Source organism: Labrus bergylta, chromosome 1 (genome assembly GCF_963930695.1).
Source record: "Labrus bergylta chromosome 1, fLabBer1.1, whole genome shotgun sequence".
Taxonomy (NCBI): domain Eukaryota; kingdom Metazoa; phylum Chordata; class Actinopteri; order Labriformes; family Labridae; genus Labrus; species Labrus bergylta.
Genome location: NC_089195.1, coordinates 34311280 through 34334232, shown reverse-complemented (window position 1 = coordinate 34334232; position 22953 = coordinate 34311280). Strand labels below are relative to the sequence as shown.

Below are 22953 nucleotides of genomic sequence, written 5' to 3'. Positions count from 1 at the left end.
ATTTTTGTGAAACCATCATAAAAGAATTTCCATGCACTTTCAACATCAGGAATATGATGCGTTTTCTGCCAGTTAAAATTAAACAAGTCTTGAAAAAACCCCTTTTGTATTTCTCACTGAGGCAATAACACAATGGTCACTAATGTCATTTGCAAAAACAGAAGCGGTTGTGTATTTACGAGGAGTGTTTGTTAGAACAAGATCTATTAGAGATGATTTTTCTGGACGTTTAAGATTGGGTCTAGTGGGGCTATTGACAATTTGAAAGAGGTTTAGCGAGTCACAGTAAGCTTTAAAATCATCAGATACTGGTTTTAACCAGTTCCAGTTAAAATCTCCAATAATGACAATTTCATTAAACTTCAATTCTGTTAAAAGCTGCATCAGGGTGGATAGTGCACTGCTGACAGCTGAAGGTGTCCTATAGCAACCAACAACAGTTATATGGAGAGATTTCAATATCTCAAGATCAAGAGCCAACAATTCAAACGGCTTACTCTCTGACTTGGAGAGAAGCACATTTGCATGAAACTTGCTTTTTATATAAATCGCAATATCCCCTCCCCCTTTGGGCCGGTCAGTCCTAAATATATTATAACCATCGATACTAATATCCTTGTTCAGAACAGATTTACTCAACCAAGTTTCAGATAGAACAATTACATCAGCATCTGTTGAGTTCGCCCAGATACGAATCATGTCCATTTTAGCTATTAAACTGCGTACATTCAGATGGATGAAACCAAGACCAGACCTTGATTTAAAGTCAGCAGGAGTGTTAAAATTTCTAGCAGAATCTGGACCTGGATTGGGTTGCACATTCCCTGAAATCAGCAGCAACAGAACAATAAGACACCTCTGTTTAAGTGATTTGGAGGAGGTATCTTTCTTAGAGTCCTCCAGTACAAAATCACAAGCACAGTTTATGGAAATGGTAAAATTGTCTTGCAAAGCCATTATACTGCGAGACGGGACAAGACCACAGTGTCAGATGAAAAAAAAAGGGTGTAGGGGTAACGATTTATCCAGCGCACAGCCAGATGCACACGTTCCTCGGTATGTTGCATTCATTCGATCTAGGTCCTCCAGAACGGTTGAGTAGGTAGGTTATATAAACTACATTTCACACAGCCGATAGTCCCAGTAGACACAACGTGGTGGACAGATTTAAAGTTTACCGATATTTTACTATAGACTTTACAGAGATGAAAAGTCTAATACACAAAATGACACACAGACGCACTGACAGGTAAAGATGTGCTGCCATCTTATGAAGAAATGTGTAAGTACAACCAACCACCGTATTCAAGGCCTAATATTTAAACACACTGTATTTTTAAAAATCCCTCTATTTTGATCATTATTGAAAATACGAGGGCTGCTGGGTCCTCTGTTTTTGCTGAAATCGTTCTATATTAGCACCACAGACCGTAGACTACAGGTGGTAAGATATGTTGTATTCTGTTAGAAACTGATAGTCTGCAATGTGAGTCATGTCTGCTTTTCTAATATATTTAAATGAACAGTAAATCAATTGTTTTTTGTGTCTTCATTTAGGCAAAGAAGAGATAAAAGCAGGTGGTCTGACATCTTCCACAGAGGTCAAGTGTAAGTTAAAATCATTTGTTAAAAGTTATATATCCTGTGATTTCGTTTTAAGTTTCATAAAGAGGATTGTCAAAACAAGATATTGTTAACAATACAGTCTTCAAAATAAAATAAAAATCACAGAGTCATACACCAGCTAAATGTTAAATAGAAAGGTGATGTTTTCTTTCCCATTTTAAAATGAACTGAACCTAAAAATGACTAATTTCAACCTTCATCTGCACACCTGTTCATCTGCACACCTGTTCATCTGCACACCTGTTCATCTGCACACCTGTTACAGAGGTCAGGCTGGGGTCACAGAGTTTGAAGGAACCTCCTCCTTTTTTCACCTGTGCCCGATGCCCTGCTCATCCACTGTGGGAGAAATGACCTTACACCAGCAGCTCTCCCAGATGAAGAGTCCTCTCTGCCGTCACCCAGAGGAGCTGATCGACGTCTGAAGAAGGTGGACAGAGTCTGGAGCTTTGTGACAGTGAACAGTCAGAAGGCTACCATAGTCATCCTCAGATAAAACACAGAGATCCAGGTCAATATTTAATTTATTTTTCTCTACATGATGTTGCCCTGTGTTTCCAGATGCTGGAGGGTTGTGTTGGATTTGCTTTTCCATCATATTTTAACAGTCAAACAATCATCCAGGATCTCTTTACTTTATTTGATTTTTGTTTGGATTCCTTTGTTAAATTATGTTTTATACTTTCTCCTATGTCCCAGCAGTTTGACCTGATGGTCTCTCTTACTTATTTTCCACATGGTTCATGAAGCCAGGAGTTGTTTATTGAAGAATTTTTTTTCATAAAATGTTTAAATAAACTTTTAAAAAATCTGATATGACTGTTTCTGATTAACTGGAGCACTACAACGTGTTGGTCACAGTAAAATAATTTAGCAACAGCAAAGCTAACAGACGAGCTCAGCTTGTCACAGCCGGACTCGTCTGAGATAAATGGCCTTCAAACTTATTTAATATTAAACATTTAAAGCCAATAAGCATAGCAAGATACGCATGAGATTCCATTTCCATTTATTCAATCACACACTTGTCAAACAGTCTGGCATGTTGTGCTGCTGTTTTCAAGAGTTAATAACTGAAGAGAAGAAGACCATCGAGAGAGGACAGGAAACGCTCAGGGGACGAGTCCTCCATGTTGTCAGGGGACGAGTCCTCCACGTTGTCGGGGGACGAGTCCTCCACGTTGTCGGGGGACGAGTCCTCCACGTTGTCGGGGGACGAGTCCTCCACGTTGTCAGGGGACGAGTCCTCTATGTTGTCAGGGGTTGCTGATGGATCTGAATCTGAGGGCAAAAAACAATCATGGAGTTAAATGTAAAGTATAATGAATTTGACTGTGATGTTTATGCTTCAGACCTGAAATCAGATCTGTCCTCAGGTTCTGCTAAACTTCAGCTTCTAAAGTTTGCCTTTATAAAAAAGTAGCTGATCATGTTTTTTGTTTTCCTATTAAAGACAGGATAACTATTTAAGAGGAAAAACAAATATATAATAAGACATGATGAATCCAATAATATGATCAGCTTTATGAATATATGTGTTCCTGACACTTTCTATTGAAGATTATTTTAAACTGTCATCACATGGGCCAGCCTGATAAATTAAACTAATGTTAAATATTCTCATGACATAAATTACAATAATTAACTTTTGCCTATGACTTAGTAGCCAGGGATGTGAGCTAACAGGTGAAAACTGAAACAGCAGAATCAACCTGAGAGGCAGAAATCAGAGGCTTGTATATTTTAATATACATAGAGTTTATATTAACTCCGTGTTAGAAAGGACTGTGGATTACTTAGTATGAGTATGTAGGACTCTACCTTCTATCACTTTACCTGATAGAGTGATTCTTGTGTGTCTTGTACATGGAAGCCAATTGTCCTCTCTCTTCAAGTCAGTGTACCTATAGACAGGGACAGACAGATGAGCAGAACCGGTTCATACTGGTTTTTGTTAGCCATGAAAACTTTTATTTCTGAAGCGCAAACACTTCAACACATTTAGTTTAGACAAAACTCACTTTAGACACTAGGTGGCAGTATTTGGCTGTTGTTTAAGTTATTGATCAGTATTTGGGTCAGTTGTTGTATCTGAAGCAAGTTCAACATATCCAGGCTTCCTTTGAGAAAGCTGGTTCAGCAAAGCCAGAAGCCCCAGATAAAGATATCTGATAGCATGAGCTGATTATGAACTTTGTCTGTTAACTCAGGCGTTCTGCTTAAGGCTCTCAGCGTGTCACAGAAAGGGCGCGTGTGAAACGTCTTTTGACCATTCTTATTCACAAAAGCATCAAGTGCAGGCGGTCCAATATGATGAGGTGTGATGATGAAGTTAAAGTGGTAAAACAGGATACTGCAACTGCTGATAAGGAATAAGAAAACAATCCTGCAGAAAAGTATTGTGTTCATTTGTACATGAATGTAATGATTTTACCACACACTGCACCACAGTGTCTCCTGTTGATTTCTTAAGTTACAGATACTCACAGTACAACTGTACAACTGTGAAACTTAAACAGTGAGACATGATTTCAGCAGTGTGAGCAGAAACTGCAGTCAGTTGGATTCTTGTGCTTCATGACAAATATGCAGAAGTAGCTTCAGTATTTGGCTAAAAAAATAATAATTCAATGTACTGATTTGGTGTTGTGTGGTAATTACACATTAAACAAATCAGACAGCCAATTTGTGTGCAGAACCTCACCGGAGCTGGAATCAGAGTCTGGACTGTTGTTTCCTTTGGGCATTGATTTCCTTGAAGACAGAAAGAAGAACAATTTAAACATGAACTAGACTTCTTGCAGAACCATAGAGGCTGTTAAACTCTTCTGCTAGTCTGCTTTACAGGATTATAAATTGCTACTAAAATTACTTTGATGCCGATAGCGGTTACAATAAAATGGTCCAATCATATGAGAGATAATTTTACCTTTGAGTCCTATGTGAAGACGTTCTCTTCAGAATCAGCACTGCAAAGACAAGATGATGGCGTCCACCTTCACAACGTGCTGCTTCAGTCTTCTGGCTTCATCATGGTCACCTACAGGAACACCACAGAAATGCAATCAAAGTACTTCACTTTATTTAAGAATTTCATCTTTTTAGCTATAATTCCTCAAAAAGATTTGAGACTGCTTTGTTATTTGAGAGGTTAAAATTTAAGTCTAAAACTAAAAAGTTATAACAAACAAATATGATAATGAAATAACCAAAAGAGCATTTTAAATAGAAATGAATCTCGTTGAACAGAAATAGTGTTAAAAACAGGAAAGTTATTATATGACATATGAATCACATAATCATGGAGCAAAGCAAGAAGAGTATTCTGAACTAATTCTGAATAATCTGAACCAAAGTCACAACAAATCAACTGTAAACTATTGAATTGACTCCTGGTAGTGTGCTGAAGTCTTAAATATTAACTAAAGTAAATTAACACTAAAGTCAACCTGTTGAAGTCTTAAATATTAACTAAAGTAAATGAACACTAAAGTCAACCTGTTGAAGTCTTAAATATTAACTAAAGTAAAATAACACTAAAGTCAACCTGTTGAAGTCTTAAATATTAACTAAAGTAAATTAACACTAAAGTCAACCTGTTGAAGTCTTAAATATTAACTAAAGTAAATTAACACTAAAGTCAACCTGTTGAAGTCTTAAATATTAACTAAAGTAAATTAACACTAAAGTCAACCTGTTGAAGTCTTAAATATTAACTAAAGTGAATTAACACTAAAGTCAACCTGTTGAAGTCTTAAATATTAACTAAAGTAAAATAACACTAAAGTCAACCTGTTGAAGTCTTAAATATTAACTAAAGTGAATTAACACTAAAGTCAACCTGTTGAAGTCTTAAATATTAACTAAAGTAAATGAACACTAAAGTCAACCTGTTGAAGTCTTAAATATTAACTAAAGTAAATGAACACTAAAGTCAACCTGCTGAAGTCTTAGTAGAATATGATCAGCTCGTTTTGAGTACTTATACAAATCATGTTTGGTTCATATTACATTTGACTGTCGGCTGCTGATGTTAACATGTCCGTTCTGTTTCTTTTCTTTAAACAGTTAGAGACATTATTGAACCAGATAATAACTTTAGTGTTATCTGAACACATGAAGAAATATTCTGCCTCTTCCAAATATTAATATTACATTTCAGCAGCAGCATCACGGGGAGCAGAAGAAAGACGAGCCTGTTATTCTTACAGTCTGTGCACACTGAGCAGACTGAACGACTGGGAATGTTGAGGAAATTCAAAGTCTCTGTGAAGGTCCTGAAGACTTTTTATTCCGGAGTGGTGGAGAGTGTGCTGACTGGAAACATCACCCAGTGGTACGGGAACAGCACTGTAGAGGGTGCTGAAGTCAGCAGAGCGTACCATGAGTACAACACTCCCCACCCTCCAGGACATCTTCACAAGGAGGAGCACAGCCAGGGCACAGAGGATCATGAGTGATCCCCACCACCCAGGTAACGGACTGTTTACGTGGCTACCCTCTGGCAGGCGCCCTCGACACATCAAGGCGAACACAGAAAGACTCAGGAAGAGCTTCTTTCTTCAGGCCGTCCGGACTGTTAACTCCACTCTCCTCAGATAAAAACTAAACAGAACTAAACAAAACAGAACTGTGATTACATGATGCACACACACCACACATTCCAATCTGCACATTGCACTTTGACACCCTGGACACTTTACACTGTTTACATTATTCTATATTTTGTATATTCAAATATTTCTTTTTTTAATTTTACATTATATTCTATTTTACTGTATATATATGTGTATTAGCAATTTGAGTGTTTATTACATGGCCTTGCGGAACAGTCTTTACATTTCACTGCACATCTGTATGAGCATGTGACAAATAAAAGTCTTGAATGTTGAATCTTGAATGTTGAATCTTGAATCTTGACCATCAGAACATATTCTATTTTACTTTAACAGACCGTAAAGTAAAGTTATTGTCGGTGATGCGCAACTATATGCTGCATTTTACTACGGATCTGAGTGTTCGAGCACAGTTAAGTTGTAGTATCATGAAGCACAGCCAGCATAGTTTATCAGGCCATGATAAGAGCCGTTTGAATTCTCTAAAAGTTAAGTAAAGGTGGGTCAATGCTTCCTTTATAACCTCCTTTAGGATACACTGGACCAGATTTGACGCCCCACAATTCCCTGCATCCGACCGTTCACGAACGTTAACGATGACAGAAAAGGGAGATCATAAGTTACCGGTGCAATAATATGCCTTGAACAACTTTCAACAATCTTTAACCCGTAGGTGAACTGTGAACGTTATGCTGATGTCGTAAAACGATCAAAGTGAGTTTAACTTTTATTGCAGCCTGTGCTCAGTTTGCAGTCGTTATTTATCCACTTTGAGTGTTTTGGCAGCCGTAAGCGATATCATAAATCAGGTTAAACTTTCCTTCAGTCACAGATGCTGAAACCCTCGCCTTGATTAAGGGTCTTGAGATATTATGCAAAACCATATAATCAGATTATAATCACCATAAAAAAACATCACCCTGTCTTTCAGGTAAAAAGGGATCAGAGACATCTTGAGCCAGATGATGTTTTATTCAACAGATTTCATTTAATTCAGAATGTTTTGTGCATTTCTTCAGTTGTACATTCTTGTCTTGCATAAATGTAACAATTAATTTCATATTTATGTTGATGTTGATTTCTGAGTGGACAGGAAGCTGATGGTTTCACTTTTCTTACTTGTAGCCTGGTATTCTATATTTCTTTTATTTCAATCCCAACCTTGTGGTGATTAGGATTATTTCACCGGTAAGAAGGCACAGAAAGAGTTTTTTAGATGCGTTTTTTTGTAGTCCCGTCGGCCCGTCACATTTAATGACGTCACCAAGTGGAACATGTGGTCGGATTGTCAGAGCAACGAGATCTCCTTTCCCTAAGTCCTTTATGAATTCTCCTAACATCTTTCCCTGACCTCATGACGTTTTCCCCGGGGTTAAGGTGAAGTGGATAGTGAAAGGAGACAGAAGGGACAATTCGAACGCACCCTTTGTTTATGATCAGCTATTCTTCTTCTCTTTAAACTGAGGCTGTTTTCTGTCTCATGAGCGCCCCTGCTGGGCAGAGTGGAGACCTCAGATTAGAAAGCCTGTTTTAAGTGATCTCAGTGGTTTTTGTCACAGATTCTGAGTGTTTCATGTGTTGTTGCTTGTTTTACTGTGCTTGTAATCTCAACGGCATTTGAAATGAGGGAAACCTCAATGTCTTTTCGAGAATAAATAAAGGTTTTAAATGAAATGAAATATGATATCTTTAGCGCTATCATGTCGTCAGATGTGATGTGTTGTTTTTTTGGTTAAAGTCTGATAAGTCAATAACAGTTAGAGTAAGAAAACAATAATTGAACAGTGTGTTCCTTTGATTCTTCGCAGTGTTGCTACCTCGTTATACATTTATATATTATCACATGTATCCTGCCCCGCCTACTCTGAATTGCTGTTGGCCAAATCACTTTATTTATCACTTTAAAGGTTTAAAAATAGATTGTGATTTTGGGTTTAAAAAATAAAATAATTTGTAACTCACTGTATGTTGTGTCTGTTTTTTTTAGGATTTGAGGAATGCCACCTTACAGACCAGCTATCCTGTAGAGGTTGTTGCTTCATCACGTTCAGCATGTTCGTTGTTAAAATCAGCAACCATGTAATGAAATCACAGTTTTCTGATATTCTTGCTCGCAGTTGGACAATTTTTTAGGTGTGTGTGCGTACCTTTGCTTGTCCCTTAGTGTACCCCAGGCCAACTGTGTGTGGACTGATGAGGAGGTAGGTATGTCTGTGTGGCCTCTGAGACTTGTGGGGAGTCTGTCTGCCACCCAACCTCATCATGGAACATTGGTACAGTTGTTAGGATACTAGAGCTTGTGTTCTGTGTAATCTGCTGTGATGTACTCTGAAAAAAGAGACAGCAATAAATAGCAAATTTAGCTTTACAATCTAACATGATTCAGAAATACACTGTCTTCTTGTTCATAGCTAGATATTTAGACCACACATCTTTCAAAACAAAGTGCCTGCTGCACACATCTTTACGTTTCTCCTGTTATTGAATAGCATATGGGTTAACCCGTTCTATTGCAGTCAGTGCTATGATTAAACAACACCACCTGAACACTGCCGAGCTGTTTAGATCAATTATCAATACTTTAGCAATGGTCTGGCTTACTACATCGATAAAAAATCACCACATAACAAAGCAGTTTTACGCAGAAGTGGATAAGAGAGTAGAAAGAGGATAAGAACAGCTGTGTTAGCCGGGAAGTTAGCAGAGTCTTATAAAGCTCAGAGGCTGTAGCAAAACGGATTTTACATTCATTAGACCAGTGGTCACCAACCTTTTTAAGCCCAAGATCCCTGACCTCAGCTTTGGTGAAAGGCAAGATCTACCTATTGAGGAAAAAAAGACAGCCCAGATTGTACTTCCAACTTGAGGCCTTTTACTTAAACTAATTGTATTTGAATTACATGAAATGCGTTGGTCCAACTTTCAAATTGTTGCTACCAAGAAAACAGTAACACAAAATAAATAAAGAAAAAAATCTCCACACTTGCAGTGAGCAGATCATATTAAGTGCCATATTAAACCATTTTGCTTTCTAATTACATGACATGCTTTAGTTCAAATTTGAGAATTTTAGCAACTAAGGAAACACTAACAAAAAATAAAGGCTTGAGGCTTATTTTCCATTTGTATGAGGAAATTATTTTGTTCATAGTAGACAAAGAAAAAATCAACACACTTGCATTGAACAGATCATATAAGTGCCATTGTTGTGAACGTTTCGCTTATCAATTGAAGCTTCATGCAAGTTAATACATTTGGCCTACCATGTGCATTTTAGAAAGCAGAACTCTAACATGTGCTAACAAAATTCTTAGTCAGTGCGATTAAGATAAGTGCAGTTATGTGTCCCCTCCCATCCTCTGCATCACTTTTCACATCATCAGAAGGCAAAACTGTTGCAGTCATGCTACTCACTCAACTCAGTGGGATGGCTGTGACTGAATACTGTCTGTGAGTGCCTTGTAGTTCTGTCATAGCTACAGACAGCCAGTCTGTGACAGTCAGTGAGGTGTCTGTCAGTTAGGCGGCTCCTCTACTTTGTTTTGACTATTTTCATTTGTGAAAATGTCATTTCACAGAGGTAAGTGGCTCCAAAGTAGGCACTCACTCTTGCGGTGAGAAGAGGAAACTTCTCTCTGCTGACAAGTCCCCAAAAGTCAGTGTCCCTTGATCTGGCTTTCAGCTCTATGTCATTTTGCAAATCAACTATCTCCATGTCAACTCGACATTGCAAAGAAAATACTTGCTGGAATTTGGCTGATAACTGTTCTATATCAATGGGCAGGAATTGGTTTGAGAACTCTATTGAACTCTGTTGCCACTTTGTCCAGGTGAGCACAGTACTGCTCAGGGTGAAAAGCATCCTTGTCTTCGATGGCCTGTGACATTTTTTCCAGGTTGGAAAAGTGTGTCAGCGTCCCGTTCTTTAGATGTGCGGTCCAAACACCGAGCTTGGCCTTGAATGCATTCACAGCGCTTATCATGTGGGGCAGGTGTCGGTCTTTACCCTGGAGCTCGTTGTTTAATGCGTTCAGTTTCAGAGTTTTATTTTTCTTGGATTGTCTTTTGGCATTTACAGTGTATTACATCTGATTGCCATTTTCTTTGCAGTGCAGAATTGAAATGTGGAGCACAGTACTGCTTATATAAGAGCTTCACGTGATCAGGTTACTGTGTGACCTCTTTTTATTCTTCATTATACAGTCTGAGAGAGAACATGTTTTTATCTTCACACTTCAGAACTAGATACCTACTTAAACAGAGCTTTTTGATATTGAGTAATGTTGAACAAATGAAGGTCACATCAAGTTTAAAATCGTCCAAAAAAAGTATTATTTGGTCCAGGGTTAGGGTTAGGGTTAGGGTTATTTATATGAACATAAATAAGAAGGCACCAAACCAAGAAGAGCTTTATAAATAAGCTTCAGCCCGTGTATATGCCTGCGCACCTTCAAAGATGGCCAATCTGAGTTAGTGTACAGGTCACAGTGATGAGTGAAGCGTCTACAACCAGTCAAAAATCTCAACACAGTGATACACGGTGTCCAATGACTGTAAACATTTGGCCGAGGCGCACATATACAGTACATCTCCATAATCCAACAAAGGAAGAAAGGTTGATGAAACAAGAAGTTTCCTTGCTCTGAGGAAAAAAGCAGGATTTATTTCTGTAATAAAATCCCAACTTCACCTAAAGTTTAGAGGCCAAATTGGCAATATGTGATTGAAATGACAGCTCACACTCAAGAATAAATCCCAAATACGTGTTTTTTGAAAATGTCTTGACAATCAATTTAATCACTTCTTTCATGTTGAGAGGATAAAGTGTTGAGTTCCAACAGCAGGTGCATCACATTAACTAGATCAAGGTAAAATGAAAATACATTTGCAAAGCAAAGTTGAGGATGTGAGTGAAGGTGACAACAGTGACATCACACTAGCATACATATGAGGAGGCAACAGAGGAGGGAGCCGTCACAGTGGAACCCGAGCCTCACCTGTAACAGAAGACGCTTCGAACGCTTCCTCGCAATTATCTGTAAAATTCAGCACCATGCAGATTGTCGTTTTGAGCATGCTTTTGATTGTTACTGTGTCAGCACAGTTTGGAAAGCATGTATATGTGGATATTCCAAAGCGATGGCAAGAAGCTCGAGACTACTGCAGAGATAAATACACTGATCTTTCCCCTTTCCCTACACCATTGGATCAAGAGAGACTGAAAAATGCAACAATGGAGATGACAAAGTTGGCCTGGATCGGCCTCTACAGAGACAATGAACAAATGTGGAGGTGGACTGGAGAAGAACTCGCAACAAATATACAAACATGGGCTGATGGAGAACCTAAGGACAATGAGAAATTTGTTGCGACTTGCTGGCATTGTGGCAAAAAAGGGTGGCATGGTGTCAGATCAGCTAACCGTTTTTTTCCCTTTTTCTGCTTCAACCTGATGGTGGATGACGGGAAGAAGACCTTGGAGGAGGCTCTGGAGCACTGCAGAGAAACTCACACTGACCTCACCAGCCTGAACTCTGAGACCGAGCGGCTCCTGGCCCTGAGCGAGATCCAGCACGACCACATCACAGAGCGGGTGTGGATCGGCCTGCGTTTCCTTGGTGATCACTGGCTGTGGGTGGACGGTGACCCTCTGGTGTACGAGGCCTGGCCCGAAGGAGACCAGGAGCACCAGTGTCCTCTCAGGAAACGCTGTGCAGCTCTAACCAAAGAGGGACACTGGGAGAACTGGGACTGTGAGGAAAAAGTCCACTTCATCTGCTATTGAATCTGTCATGTTATTAATGTTTTAACAGAGGTGGGCACAGTGAATAATTTGTTTTAACTTCCATTCATTCGTAAAAAATCAATTTTATCGAAAAAAAAAAAAATCCATCAGTTTTTCGCCATGTCAATAGATCCGAGTTCTTAAGATGATGATTTAGAAATCTCAAAAGTACACACGTGTCTGGATGAAAATCTACAATTAACAGAAACTTTTTTGACATATCATCACCGTCTTCACTCTAGCAGCAGTTTAAAGTAGAAACTCTAGATGTTTGTACAACTCAAGAAATGTAGCAAGGAGCATTACATGGACTCAAAGTGTTGGTTCTCTTTGGATAGAGATACAAGCAGTCAAGTAAATATTAGAGGAACTCCACCATCTGTCCTTTAAATTGATAAAATGCCGTCATTTTCATGGCATGGTCTTGTCGACCTTATAAAATACAACTTGACGGCTTTTGACATCAATCCTTCATCCGAAAGTCAGTTGGGTTTTATTCCTTTGTCATTTTACCAAAAACTGAAAATAGTGAAAATGAAGGCTTCTCTGAAAGGAACGCTTCCTACTTATCACATGTATCTCTGCAAAACAAGATCAGAATGTCACCAAAATTGGACTGCATGTGTTTGTCTCTTTCCATTTCTATATTTCTGTCTATCCATCTTTTCCACTTTTCCAAGCTCATCGCAGTCCCGGACTGACAGAAAGCTGCTCAACATGAGTCTGGTTCTACTCGAAGTTCCTGCCTGTTAAAAGGAAGTTTTTCTTTGCCACTGCTACTTTGCTAAATGTTTTAACACCTGTAGTCTCTTTATATAACATATGTCAAAAATAGGTGATATAACTATAAAAATGAATTAATGAACACAAATGGTCAGTGTGAGTTTCAAAATGAAGTTACTATACCAGCCTTTTTTTTATTTTGCTGATTTGTTTGTCACTCGAGATAGACAAAGCTGCAGCATCTCTTAATCTCCACCTTGAGATAGTTTGTTCTGTTGGAACATAATTTGAATAGTTTGAGGAGACGCATAAGGTAATGTTTAATTGTATGCAAACGTTTCTTATCCACACCGAGTGGGTGTGGATCGGCCTGCGTTTCCTTGGTGATCACTGGCTGTGGGTGAACGGTGACCCTCTGGTGTACGAGGCCTGGCCCGAAGGAGACCAGGAGCACGACATCAGCATGACATCAGCATGACATCAATCAGACCTAGTGATTTAAATAAAGGATCATACTTTAAAAAATACAGTTCAGGTTCCTTTCTTATGAAAAGCCTCTTTAAGGAAACTCATCCATGTTAGCCTGTTTCTGTTTCTCAGACAATCAGAGGTTATAAAATAAGAAATGCTGCCAATGTAAACTGCTTTACAAGTAGAGGGGCGGCCAGAAGTGGCATGCCCCCCCCCCCCTTTCTTAGAAATCTGACAGGCCATCCCAGGTGCCACCTCAAACATCCTAAACTGTAATTGGCTATTTGCCCTGTCAGGGGCGGGGCTTATCTTAACACCAACTTCTAGGTCTTTTTTGCAAAGACTTTTAGTAGTAATTGTTTCAAATCAATGCAATTTATTTTCGTTTGTTTGGACTTCAAATTGTAAAATAAATACGTCAGTGTCCCAGTCGGGCCACCCCAGTCAAAAAAGTCTGGACACGCCCCTGTTTACAAGACAATCTGTGTCTTTATGCAACCAGGTAAACAACTGTTTTTGTACAAGTTCTTACTCTCAAAGTGTATATATTATTATATAAAGTTATAGATATGCTACTGTGAAGAAGATCTCACATCCTTTCATGTATCTCCGCTTCTGTTTTTTTATATTGCTCTAACATATGCCTTAGTTTAGTTCAGACTTTCAGATGCTAAGTCCCGCCTACTCTGAATTGCTGTTGGCCGAATCACCTCTCAATCAATCCTTCCCCGGCAGACGTGGGTTGTGCATCATCTTAGTTGGTCAGAAGCAGTACAGGACGACGAGTGAGCTGTCTCTTAGTTCAGTAAAGTTATTTACTCCTGCATTATGTGGACAGTGAGAACCTGACACTCAAATATTTTCCTGTCTGAATAATAAATGCTGTGTGTGTGAAGTTGAAAATAAAGTTCTTTGAAAACAAATCCATCTCAGGAGATTTTTTACTGATGCCTCATGGCAGAGCTGTGTCCAGAATCTTTTGAGTGGGGTGACCCAACCGGGGCTCTGACTCATGCAAGGGTGGCATAAAGTTTGTGTGCACACACAAATGTATAAATTGTATCTATTTACCCTTTCTATCTTTACTTATCATATCTACTTTTGGAGGAGGGGTTGGTCATTTTCTCTACATACACTTCTTGAGATTTGGGTTGAAATTGTCTGTAGGTCCTTCATTGTTCTGACTTGTTTGTCGCTCAGGTTCACCTTGTCACATCGACCTTGAGAAGATTTGTTTTGTAGGCACATTATTTAAATCGTTTGAGAGGACGTCTTAGGTCATCTTATTATGCATGCAAATGTTCTGTCTTTTGTCTTGTTATGAGTTCAACACAGAGAAGATAAAACGCCGCTCTCACTGCTCGCGGAAACACACCGAACCAGGATGGAGAGGATTCTCTTCACAGCGCTCATCCTGATCAGTGTGAGCAGTTTGTCAGCAAAACATGTTTTCATAGAGCTTTCCAAAACCTGGCCGGACGCTCAGACATACTGCAGGAAACACCACACCGACCTGTCTCCCATCTCCAATGAGGTGGAGTATCAAATGTTCAGACGTTTATTTTTTGAAGAATCCAGGATTGAACATGGGATGGATCGGCCTGTACCTGAATGTGAAAAGTCCTTCTCAGTGGTCGTGGTCAGGCGGAGCAAATGCTACCAGAATAGATTATGTCTCATTCAACCCATCAGTGGGCAGATACATGATTTGGAAAGAAAATGGATTATACTCTTCCCTTCTCGATTACGGTTTCTTCTGCTTCAACCTGATGGTGGATGAGGTGAAGAAGACCTGGGAGGAGGCTCTGGAGCACTGCAGAGAGACTCACACTGACCTCACCAGCCTGAACTCTGAGACCGAGCAGCGCCTGGCCCTGAGCGAGATCCAGCACAACCGCATCACAGAGCGGGTGTGGATCGGCCTGCGTTTCCTTGGTGATCGCTGGCTGTGGGTGAACGGTGACCCTCTGGTGTACGAGGCCTGGCCCGAAGGAGACCAGGAGCACCAGTGTCCTCTCAGGAAACGCTGCGGAGCTCTAACCAAAGAGGGACACTGGGAGAACTGGGACTGTGAGGAAAAACTCCACTTCATCTGCTATTGAATCTCAGTCATTAGCGTCATAGCCAGAAACAGCTCTTATCTTCACTCATTATATTCTTTCTTTATTTTGTTGGTGTTTTTCTTATCGCAAATGATTTGTAGAAATTTGGTTCCAACATCAAATTGAACTGAAAATGTGTGTTATTACTTTTTTTTTTTTTTTTTAATAAGGAAGTCTATGGAAGTCATTTCTGAAACATACTATCTCAGAAAATGATATGTCCTCAATGATTCAAACTTTCCAGATTGGTTTTCCAGCTTTATATCGTTAACATACTCAAATATGATATCTTTAGCGCTATCATGTAATCAGATGTGATGTGTTATTTTTTTGGTTAAAGTCTGATAAGTCAATAACAGTGAGAGTAGGATGACAATGTTGATGGGTTATGAAGATGACATCAATCAGACCTAGTGATTTAAATAAAGGATCATACTTTAAAAATACAGTTCAGGTTCCTTTCTTATGAAAAGCCTCTTTAAGGAAACTCATCCGCGTTAGCCTGTTTCTGTTTCTCAGACAATCAGAGGTTATAAAATAAGAAATGCTGCCAATGTAAACTGCTTTACAAGTAGAGGGGCGGCCAGAAGTGGCATGCCCCCCCCCCCCCCCCCCTTAGAAATCTGACAGGCCATTCCAGGTGCCACCTCAAACATCCTAAACTGTAATTGGCTATTTGGGGCGGGGCTTATCTTAACACCAACTTCTAGGTCTTTTTTGCAAAGACTTTTAGTAGTAATTGTTTCAAATCAATGCAATTTATTTTCTTTTGTTTGGACTTCATATTGTAAAATAAATACGTCAGTGTCCCAGTCGGGCCACCCCAGTCAAAAAAGTCTGGACACGCCCCTGTTTACAAGACAATCTGTGTCTTTATGCAACCAGGTAAACAACTGTTTTTGTACAACTTCTTACTCTCAAAGTGTATATATTATTATATAAGGTTATAGATATGCTACTGTGAAGAAGATCTCACATCCTTTCATGTATCTCCGCTTCTGTTTTTTTATATTGCTCTAACATATGCCTTAGTTTAGTTCAGACTTTCAGATGCTAAGTCCCGCCTACTCTGAATTGCTGTTGGCCGAATCACCTCTCAATCAATCCTTCCCCGGCAGACGTGGGTTGTGCACCATCTTAGTTGGTCAGAAGCAGTACAGGACGACGAGTGAGCTGTCTCTTAGTTCAGTAAAGTTATTTACTCCTGCATTATGTGGACAGTGAGAACCTGACACTCAAATATTTTCCTGTCTGAATAATAAATGCTGTGTGTGTGAAGTTGAAAATAAAGTTCTTTGAAAACAAATCCGTCTCAGGAGATTTTTTACTGATGCCCCATGGCAGAGCTGTGTCCAGAATCTTTTTAGTGGGGTGACCCAACCGGGGCTCTGACTCATGCAAGGGTGGCATAAAGTTTGTGTGCACACACAAATGTATAAATTGTATCTATTTACCCTTTCTATCTTTACTTATCATATCTACTTTTGGAGGAGGGGTTGGTCATTTTCTCCACATACACTTCTTGAGATTTGGGTTGAAATTGTCTGTAGGTCCTTCATTGTTCTGACTTGTTTGTCGCTCAGGTTCACCTTGTCACATCGACCTGGAGAAGATTTGTTTTGTAGGCACATTATTTAAATCGTTTGAGAGGACGTCTTAGGTCATCTTATTATGCATGCAAATGTTTTGTCTTTTGTCTTGTTATGAGTTCAACACAGAGAAGATAAAACGCCGCTCTCACTGCTCGCGGAAACACACCGAACCAGGATGGAGAGGATTCTCTTCACAGCGCTCATTCTGATCAGTGTGAGCAGTTTGTCAGCAAAACATGTTTTCATAGAGCTTTCCAAAACCTGGCCGGACGCTCAGACATACTGCAGGAAACACCACACCGACCTGTCTCCCATCTCCAATGAGGTGGAGTATCAAATGTTCAGACGTTTATTTTTTGAAAGTTCGTTTTGGTTTGAAGGATGGATCGGCCTGTACTTCAATGAGAAAAGCCCCACTAAGTGGTCGTGGTCAGGAGGAGCAAATGCTACCAAAACTGATAGATTTCCATTCGACTCACATGGCAGATACACGGCTGGGCACAAGAATGGTTTTTACCATACCTATAGGCAAGATGCCCGTTTCTTCTGCTTCAACCTGATGGTGGATGATGGGAAGAAGACCTGGGAGGAGGCTCTGGAGCACTGCAGAGAGACTCACACTGACCTCACCAGCCTGAACTCTGAGACCGAGCAGCGCCTGGCCCTGAGCGAGATCCAGCACGACCACATCACAGAGCGGGTGTGGATCGGCCTGCGTTTCTTTGGTGATCACTGGCTGTGGGTGGACGGTGACCCTCTGGTGTACGAGGCCTGGCCCGAAGGAGACCAGGAGTACCAGTGTCCTCTCAGGAAACGCTGCGGAGCTCTAACCAAAGAGGGACACTGGGAGAACTGGGACTGTGAGGAAAAAGTCCACTTCATCTGCTATTGAATCTGTCATGTTATTAATGTTTTAACAGAGGTGGGCACAGTGAATAATTTGTTTTAACTTCCATTCATTCGTAAAAAATCAATTTTATCGAAAAAAAAAAAATCCATCAGTTTTTCGCCATGTCAATAGATCCGAGTTCTTAAGATGATGATTTAGAAATCTCAAAAGTACACACGTGTCTGGATGAAAATCTACAATTAACAGAAACTTTTTTGACATATCATCACCGTCTTCACTCTAGCAGCAGTTTAAAGTAGAAACTCTAGATGTTTGTACAACTCAAGAAATGTAGCAAGGAGCATTACATGGACTCAAAGTGTTGGTTCTCTTTGGATAGAGATACAAGCAGTCAAGTAAATATTAGAGGAACTCCACCATCTGTCCTTTAAATTGATAAAATGCCGTCATTTTCATGGCATGGTCTTGTCGACCTTATAAAATACAACTTGACGGCTTTCGACATCAATCCTTCATCCGAAAGTCAGTTGGGTTTTATTCCTTTGTCATTTTACCAAAAACTGAAAATAGTGAAAATGAAGGCTTCTCTGAAAGGAACGCTTCCTACTTATCACATGTATCTCTGCAAAACAAGATCAGAATGTCACCAAAATTGGACTGCATGTGTTTGTCTCTTTCCATTTCTATATTTCTGTATATCCATCTTTTCCACTTTTCCAAGCTCATCGCAGTCCCGGACTGACAGAAAGCTGCTCAACATGAGTCTGGTTCTACTCGAAGTTCCTGCCTGTTAAAAGGAAGTTTTTCTTTGCCACTGCTACTTTGTTAAATGTTTTAACACCTGTAGTCTCTTTATATAACATATGTCAAAAATAGGTGATATAACTATAAAAATGAATTAATGAACACAAATGGTCAGTGTGAGTTTCAAAATGAAGTTACTATACCAGCCTTTTTTTTATTTTGCTGATTTGTTTGTCACTCGAGATAGACAAAGCTGCAGCATCTCTTAATCTCCACCTTGAGATAGTTTGTTCTGTTGGAACATAATTTGAATAGTTTGAGGAGACGCATAAGGTAATGTTTAATTGTATGCAAACGTTTCTTATCCACACCGAGTGGGTGTGGATCGGCCTGCGTTTCCTTGGTGATCACTGGCTGTGGGTGAACGGTGACCCTCTGGTGTACGAGGCCTGGCCCAAAGGAGACCAGGAGCACGACATCAGCATGACATCAATCAGACCTAGTGATTTAAATAAAGGATCATAATTTAAAAATACAGTTCAGGTTCCTTTCTTATGAAAAGCCTCTTTAAGGAAACTCATCCATGTTAGCCTGTTTCTGTTTCTCAGACAATCAGAGGTTATAAAATAAGAAATGCTGCCAATGTAAACTGCTTTACAAGTAGAGGGGCGGCTAGAAGTGGCATGCCCCCCCCCCCCTTTCTTAGAAATCTGACAGGCCATCCCAGGTGCCACCTCAAACATCCTAAACTGTAATTGGCTATTTGCCCTGTCAGGGGCGGGGCTTATCTTAACACCAACTTTTAGGTCTTTTTTGCAAAGACTTTTAGTAGTAATTGTTTCAAATCAATGTAATTTATTTTCTTTTGTTTGGACTTGAAATTGTAAAATAAATACGTCAGTGTCCCAGTCGGGCCACCCCAGTCAAAAAAGTCTGGACACGCCCCTGTTTACAAGACAATCTGTGTCTTTATGCAACCAGGTAAACAACTGTTTTTGTACAACTTCTTACTCTCAAAGTGTATATATTATTATATAAAGTTATAGATATGCTACTGTGAAGAAGATCTCACATCCTTTCATGTATCTCCACTTCTGTTTTTGTATATTGCTCTAACATATGCCTTAGTTTAGTTCAGACTTTCAGATGCTAAGTCCCGCCTACTCTGAATTGCTGTTGGCCGAATCACCTCTCAATCAATCCTTCCCCGGCAGACGTGGGTTGTGCATCATCTTAGTTGGTCAGAAGCAGTACAGGACGACGAGTGAGCTGTCTCTTAGTTCAGTAAAGTTATTTACTCCTGCATTATGTGGACAGTGAGAACCTGACACTCAAATATTTTCCTGTCTGAATAATAAATGCTGTGTGTGTGAAGTTGAAAATAAAGTTCTTTGAAAACAAATCCGTCTCAGGAGATTTTTTACTGATGCCTCATGGCAGGGCTGTGTCCAGAATCTTTTGTGTGGGGTGACCCAACCGGGGCTCTGACTCATGCAAGGGTGGCATAAAGTTTGTGTGCACACACAAATGTATAAATTGTATCTATTTACCCTTTCTATCTTTACTTATCATATCTACTTTTGGAGGAGGGGTTGCTCATTTTCTCTACATACACTTCTTGAGATTTTCGTTGAAATTGTCTGTAGGTCCTTCATTGTTCTGACTTGTTTGTCGCTCAGGTTCACCTTGTCACATCGACCTTGAGAAGATTTGTTTTGTAGGCACATTATTTAAATCGTTTGAGAGGACGTCTTAGGTCATCTTATTATGCATGCAAATGTTTTGTCTTTTTTCTTGTTATGAGTTCAACACAGAGAAGATAAAACGCCGCTCTCACTGCTCGCGGAAACACACCGAACCAGGATGGAGAGGATTCTCTTCACAGCGCTCATTCTGATCAGTGTGAGCAGTTTGTCAGCAAAACATGTTTTCATAGATCTTTCCAAAACCTGGCCGGACGCTCAGACATACTGCAGGAAACACCACACCGACCTGTCTCCCATCTCCAATGAGGTGGAGTATCAAATGTTCAGACGTTTATTTTTTGAAGAATCCAGGATTGAACATGGGATGGATCGGCCTGTACCTGAATGTGAAAAGTCCTTCTCAGTGGTCGTGGTCAGGCGGAGCAAATGCTACCAGAATAGATTATGTCTCATTCAACCCATCAGTGGGCAGATACATGATTTGGAAAGAAAATGGATTATACTCTTCCCTTCTCGATTACGGTTTCTTCTGCTTCAACCTGATGGTGGATGAGGTTAAGAAGACCTGGGAGGAGGCTCTGGAGCACTGCAGAGAGACTCACACTAACCTCACCAGCCTGAACTCTGAGACCGAGCGGCTCCTGGCCCTGAGCGAGATCCAGCACGACCGCATCACCAAGTGGGTGTGGATCGGCCTGCGTTTCCTTGGTGATCACTGGCTGTGGGTGAACGGTGACCCTCTGGTGTACGAGGCCTGGCCCGAAGGAGACCAGGAACACCAGTGTCCTCTCAGGAAACGCTGTGGAGCTCTAACCAAAGAGGGACACTGGGAGAACTGGGACTGTGAGGAAAAACTCCACTTCATCTGCTATTGAATCTCAGTCATTAGCGTCATAGCCAGAAACAGCTCTTATCTTCACTCATTATATTCTTTCTTTATTTTGTTGGTGTTTTTCTTATCGCAAATGATTTGTAGGAATTTGGTTCCAACATCAAATTGAACTGAAAATGTGTGTTATTACTTTTTTTTTTTTTTTAATAAGGAAGTCTATGGAAGTCATTGCTGAAACATACTATCTCAGAAAATGATATGTCCTCAATGATTCAAACTTTCCAGATTGGTTTTCCAGCTTTATATCGTTAACATACTCAAATATGATATCTTTAGCGCTATCATGTCGTCAGATGTGATGTGTTGTTTTTTTGGATAAAGTCTGATAAGTCAATAACAGTGAGAGTAGGATGACAATGTTGATGGGTTATGAAGATGACATCAATCAGACCTAGTGATTTAAATAAAGGATCATACTTTAAAAATACAGTTCAGGTTCCTTTCTTATGAAAAGCCTCTTTAAGGAAACTCATCCGCGTTAGCCTGTTTCTGTTTCTCAGACAATCAGAGGTTATAAAATAAGAAATGCTGCCAATGTAAACTGCTTTACAAGTAGAGGGGCGGCCAGAAGTGGCATGCCCCCCCCCCCCCCCCCCCCTTAGAAATCTGACAGCCCATCCCAGGTGCCACCTCAAACATCCTAAACTGTAATTGGCTATTTGCCCTGTCAGGGGCGGGGCTTATCTTAACACCAACTTCTAGGTCTTTTTTGCAAAGACTTTTAGTAGTAATTGTTTCAAATCAATGCAATTTATTTTCTTTTGTTTGGACTTCATATTGTAAAATATATACGTCAGTGTCCCAGTCGGGCCACCCCAGTCAAAAAAGTCTGGACACGCCCCTGTTTACAAGACAATCTGTGTCTTTATGCAACCAGGTAAACAACTGTTTTTGTACAACTTCTTACTCTCAAAGTGTATATATTATTATATAAGGTTATAGATATGCTACTGTGAAGAAGATCTCACATCCTTTCATGTATCTCCGCTTCTGTTTTTTCATATTGCTCTAACATATGCCTTAGTTTAGTTCAGACTTTCAGATGCTAAGTCCCGCCTACTCTGAATTCCTGTTGGCCGAATCACCTCTCAATCAATCCTTCCCCGGCAGACGTGGGTTGTGCATCATCTTAGTTGGTCAGAAGCAGTACAGGACGACGAGTGAGCTGTCTCTTAGTTCAGTAAAGTTATTTACTCCTGCATTATGTGGACAGTGAGAACCTGACACTCAAATATTTTCCTGTCTGAATAATAAATGCTGTGTGTGTGAAGTTGAAAATAAAGTTCTTTGAAAACAAATCCATCTCAGGAGATTTTTTACTGATGCCTCATGGCAGAGCTGTGTCCAGAATCTTTTGAGTGGGGTGACCCAACCGGGGCTCTGACTCATGCAAGGGTGGCATAAAGTTTGTGTGCACACACAAATGTATAAATTGTATCTATTTACCCTTTCTATCTTTACTTATCATATCTACTTTTGGAGGAGGGGTTGGTCATTTTCTCCACATACACTTCTTGAGATTTGGGTTGAAATTGTCTGTAGGTCCTTCATTGTTCTGACTTGTTTGTCTCTCAGGTTCACCTTGTCACATCGACCTGGAGAAGATTTGTTTTGTAGGCACATTATTTAAATCGTTTGAGAGGACGTCTTAGGTCATCTTATTATGCATGCAAATGTTTTGTCTTTTGTCTTGTTATGAGTTCAACACAGAGAAGATAAAACGCCGCTCTCACTGCTCGCGGAAACACACCGAACCAGGATGGAGAGGATTCTCTTCACAGCGCTCATCCTGATCAGTGTGAGCAGTTTGTCAGCAAAACATGTTTTCATAGATCTTTCCAAAACC

At 40.0% G+C, this 22953-nt stretch overlaps 2 protein-coding genes and 1 long non-coding RNA gene across 3 annotated transcripts; 2 read left to right on the top strand and 1 right to left on the bottom strand.

Annotated features, from left to right (window-relative positions):
* Positions 1-3457: 3457 nt before the first annotated feature.
* LOC136179919 (uncharacterized) lies at positions 3458-5102 on the bottom strand. The gene is made up of 3 exons (XR_010666843.1): positions 4556-5102; positions 4331-4380; positions 3458-3530 (listed from the first exon to the last, which is right to left on the bottom strand). It is a non-coding gene; the product is annotated as an uncharacterized lncRNA (long non-coding RNA).
* A 9705-nt stretch (positions 5103-14807) lies between these two features.
* LOC136179196 (snaclec VP12 subunit B-like) lies at positions 14808-15323 on the top strand. The gene has a single exon (XM_065954523.1). It carries the CDS (start codon positions 14808-14810, stop codon positions 15321-15323), a length of 516 nt encoding a protein of 171 aa, XP_065810595.1.
* Positions 15324-20574: 5251 nt separating this feature from the next.
* On the top strand, positions 20575-21090 carry LOC136179136 (snaclec VP12 subunit B-like). Its single transcript, XM_065954499.1, has one exon. It carries the CDS (start codon positions 20575-20577, stop codon positions 21088-21090), a length of 516 nt encoding a protein of 171 aa, XP_065810571.1.
* The last annotated feature ends 1863 nt before the right edge of the window (positions 21091-22953 follow it).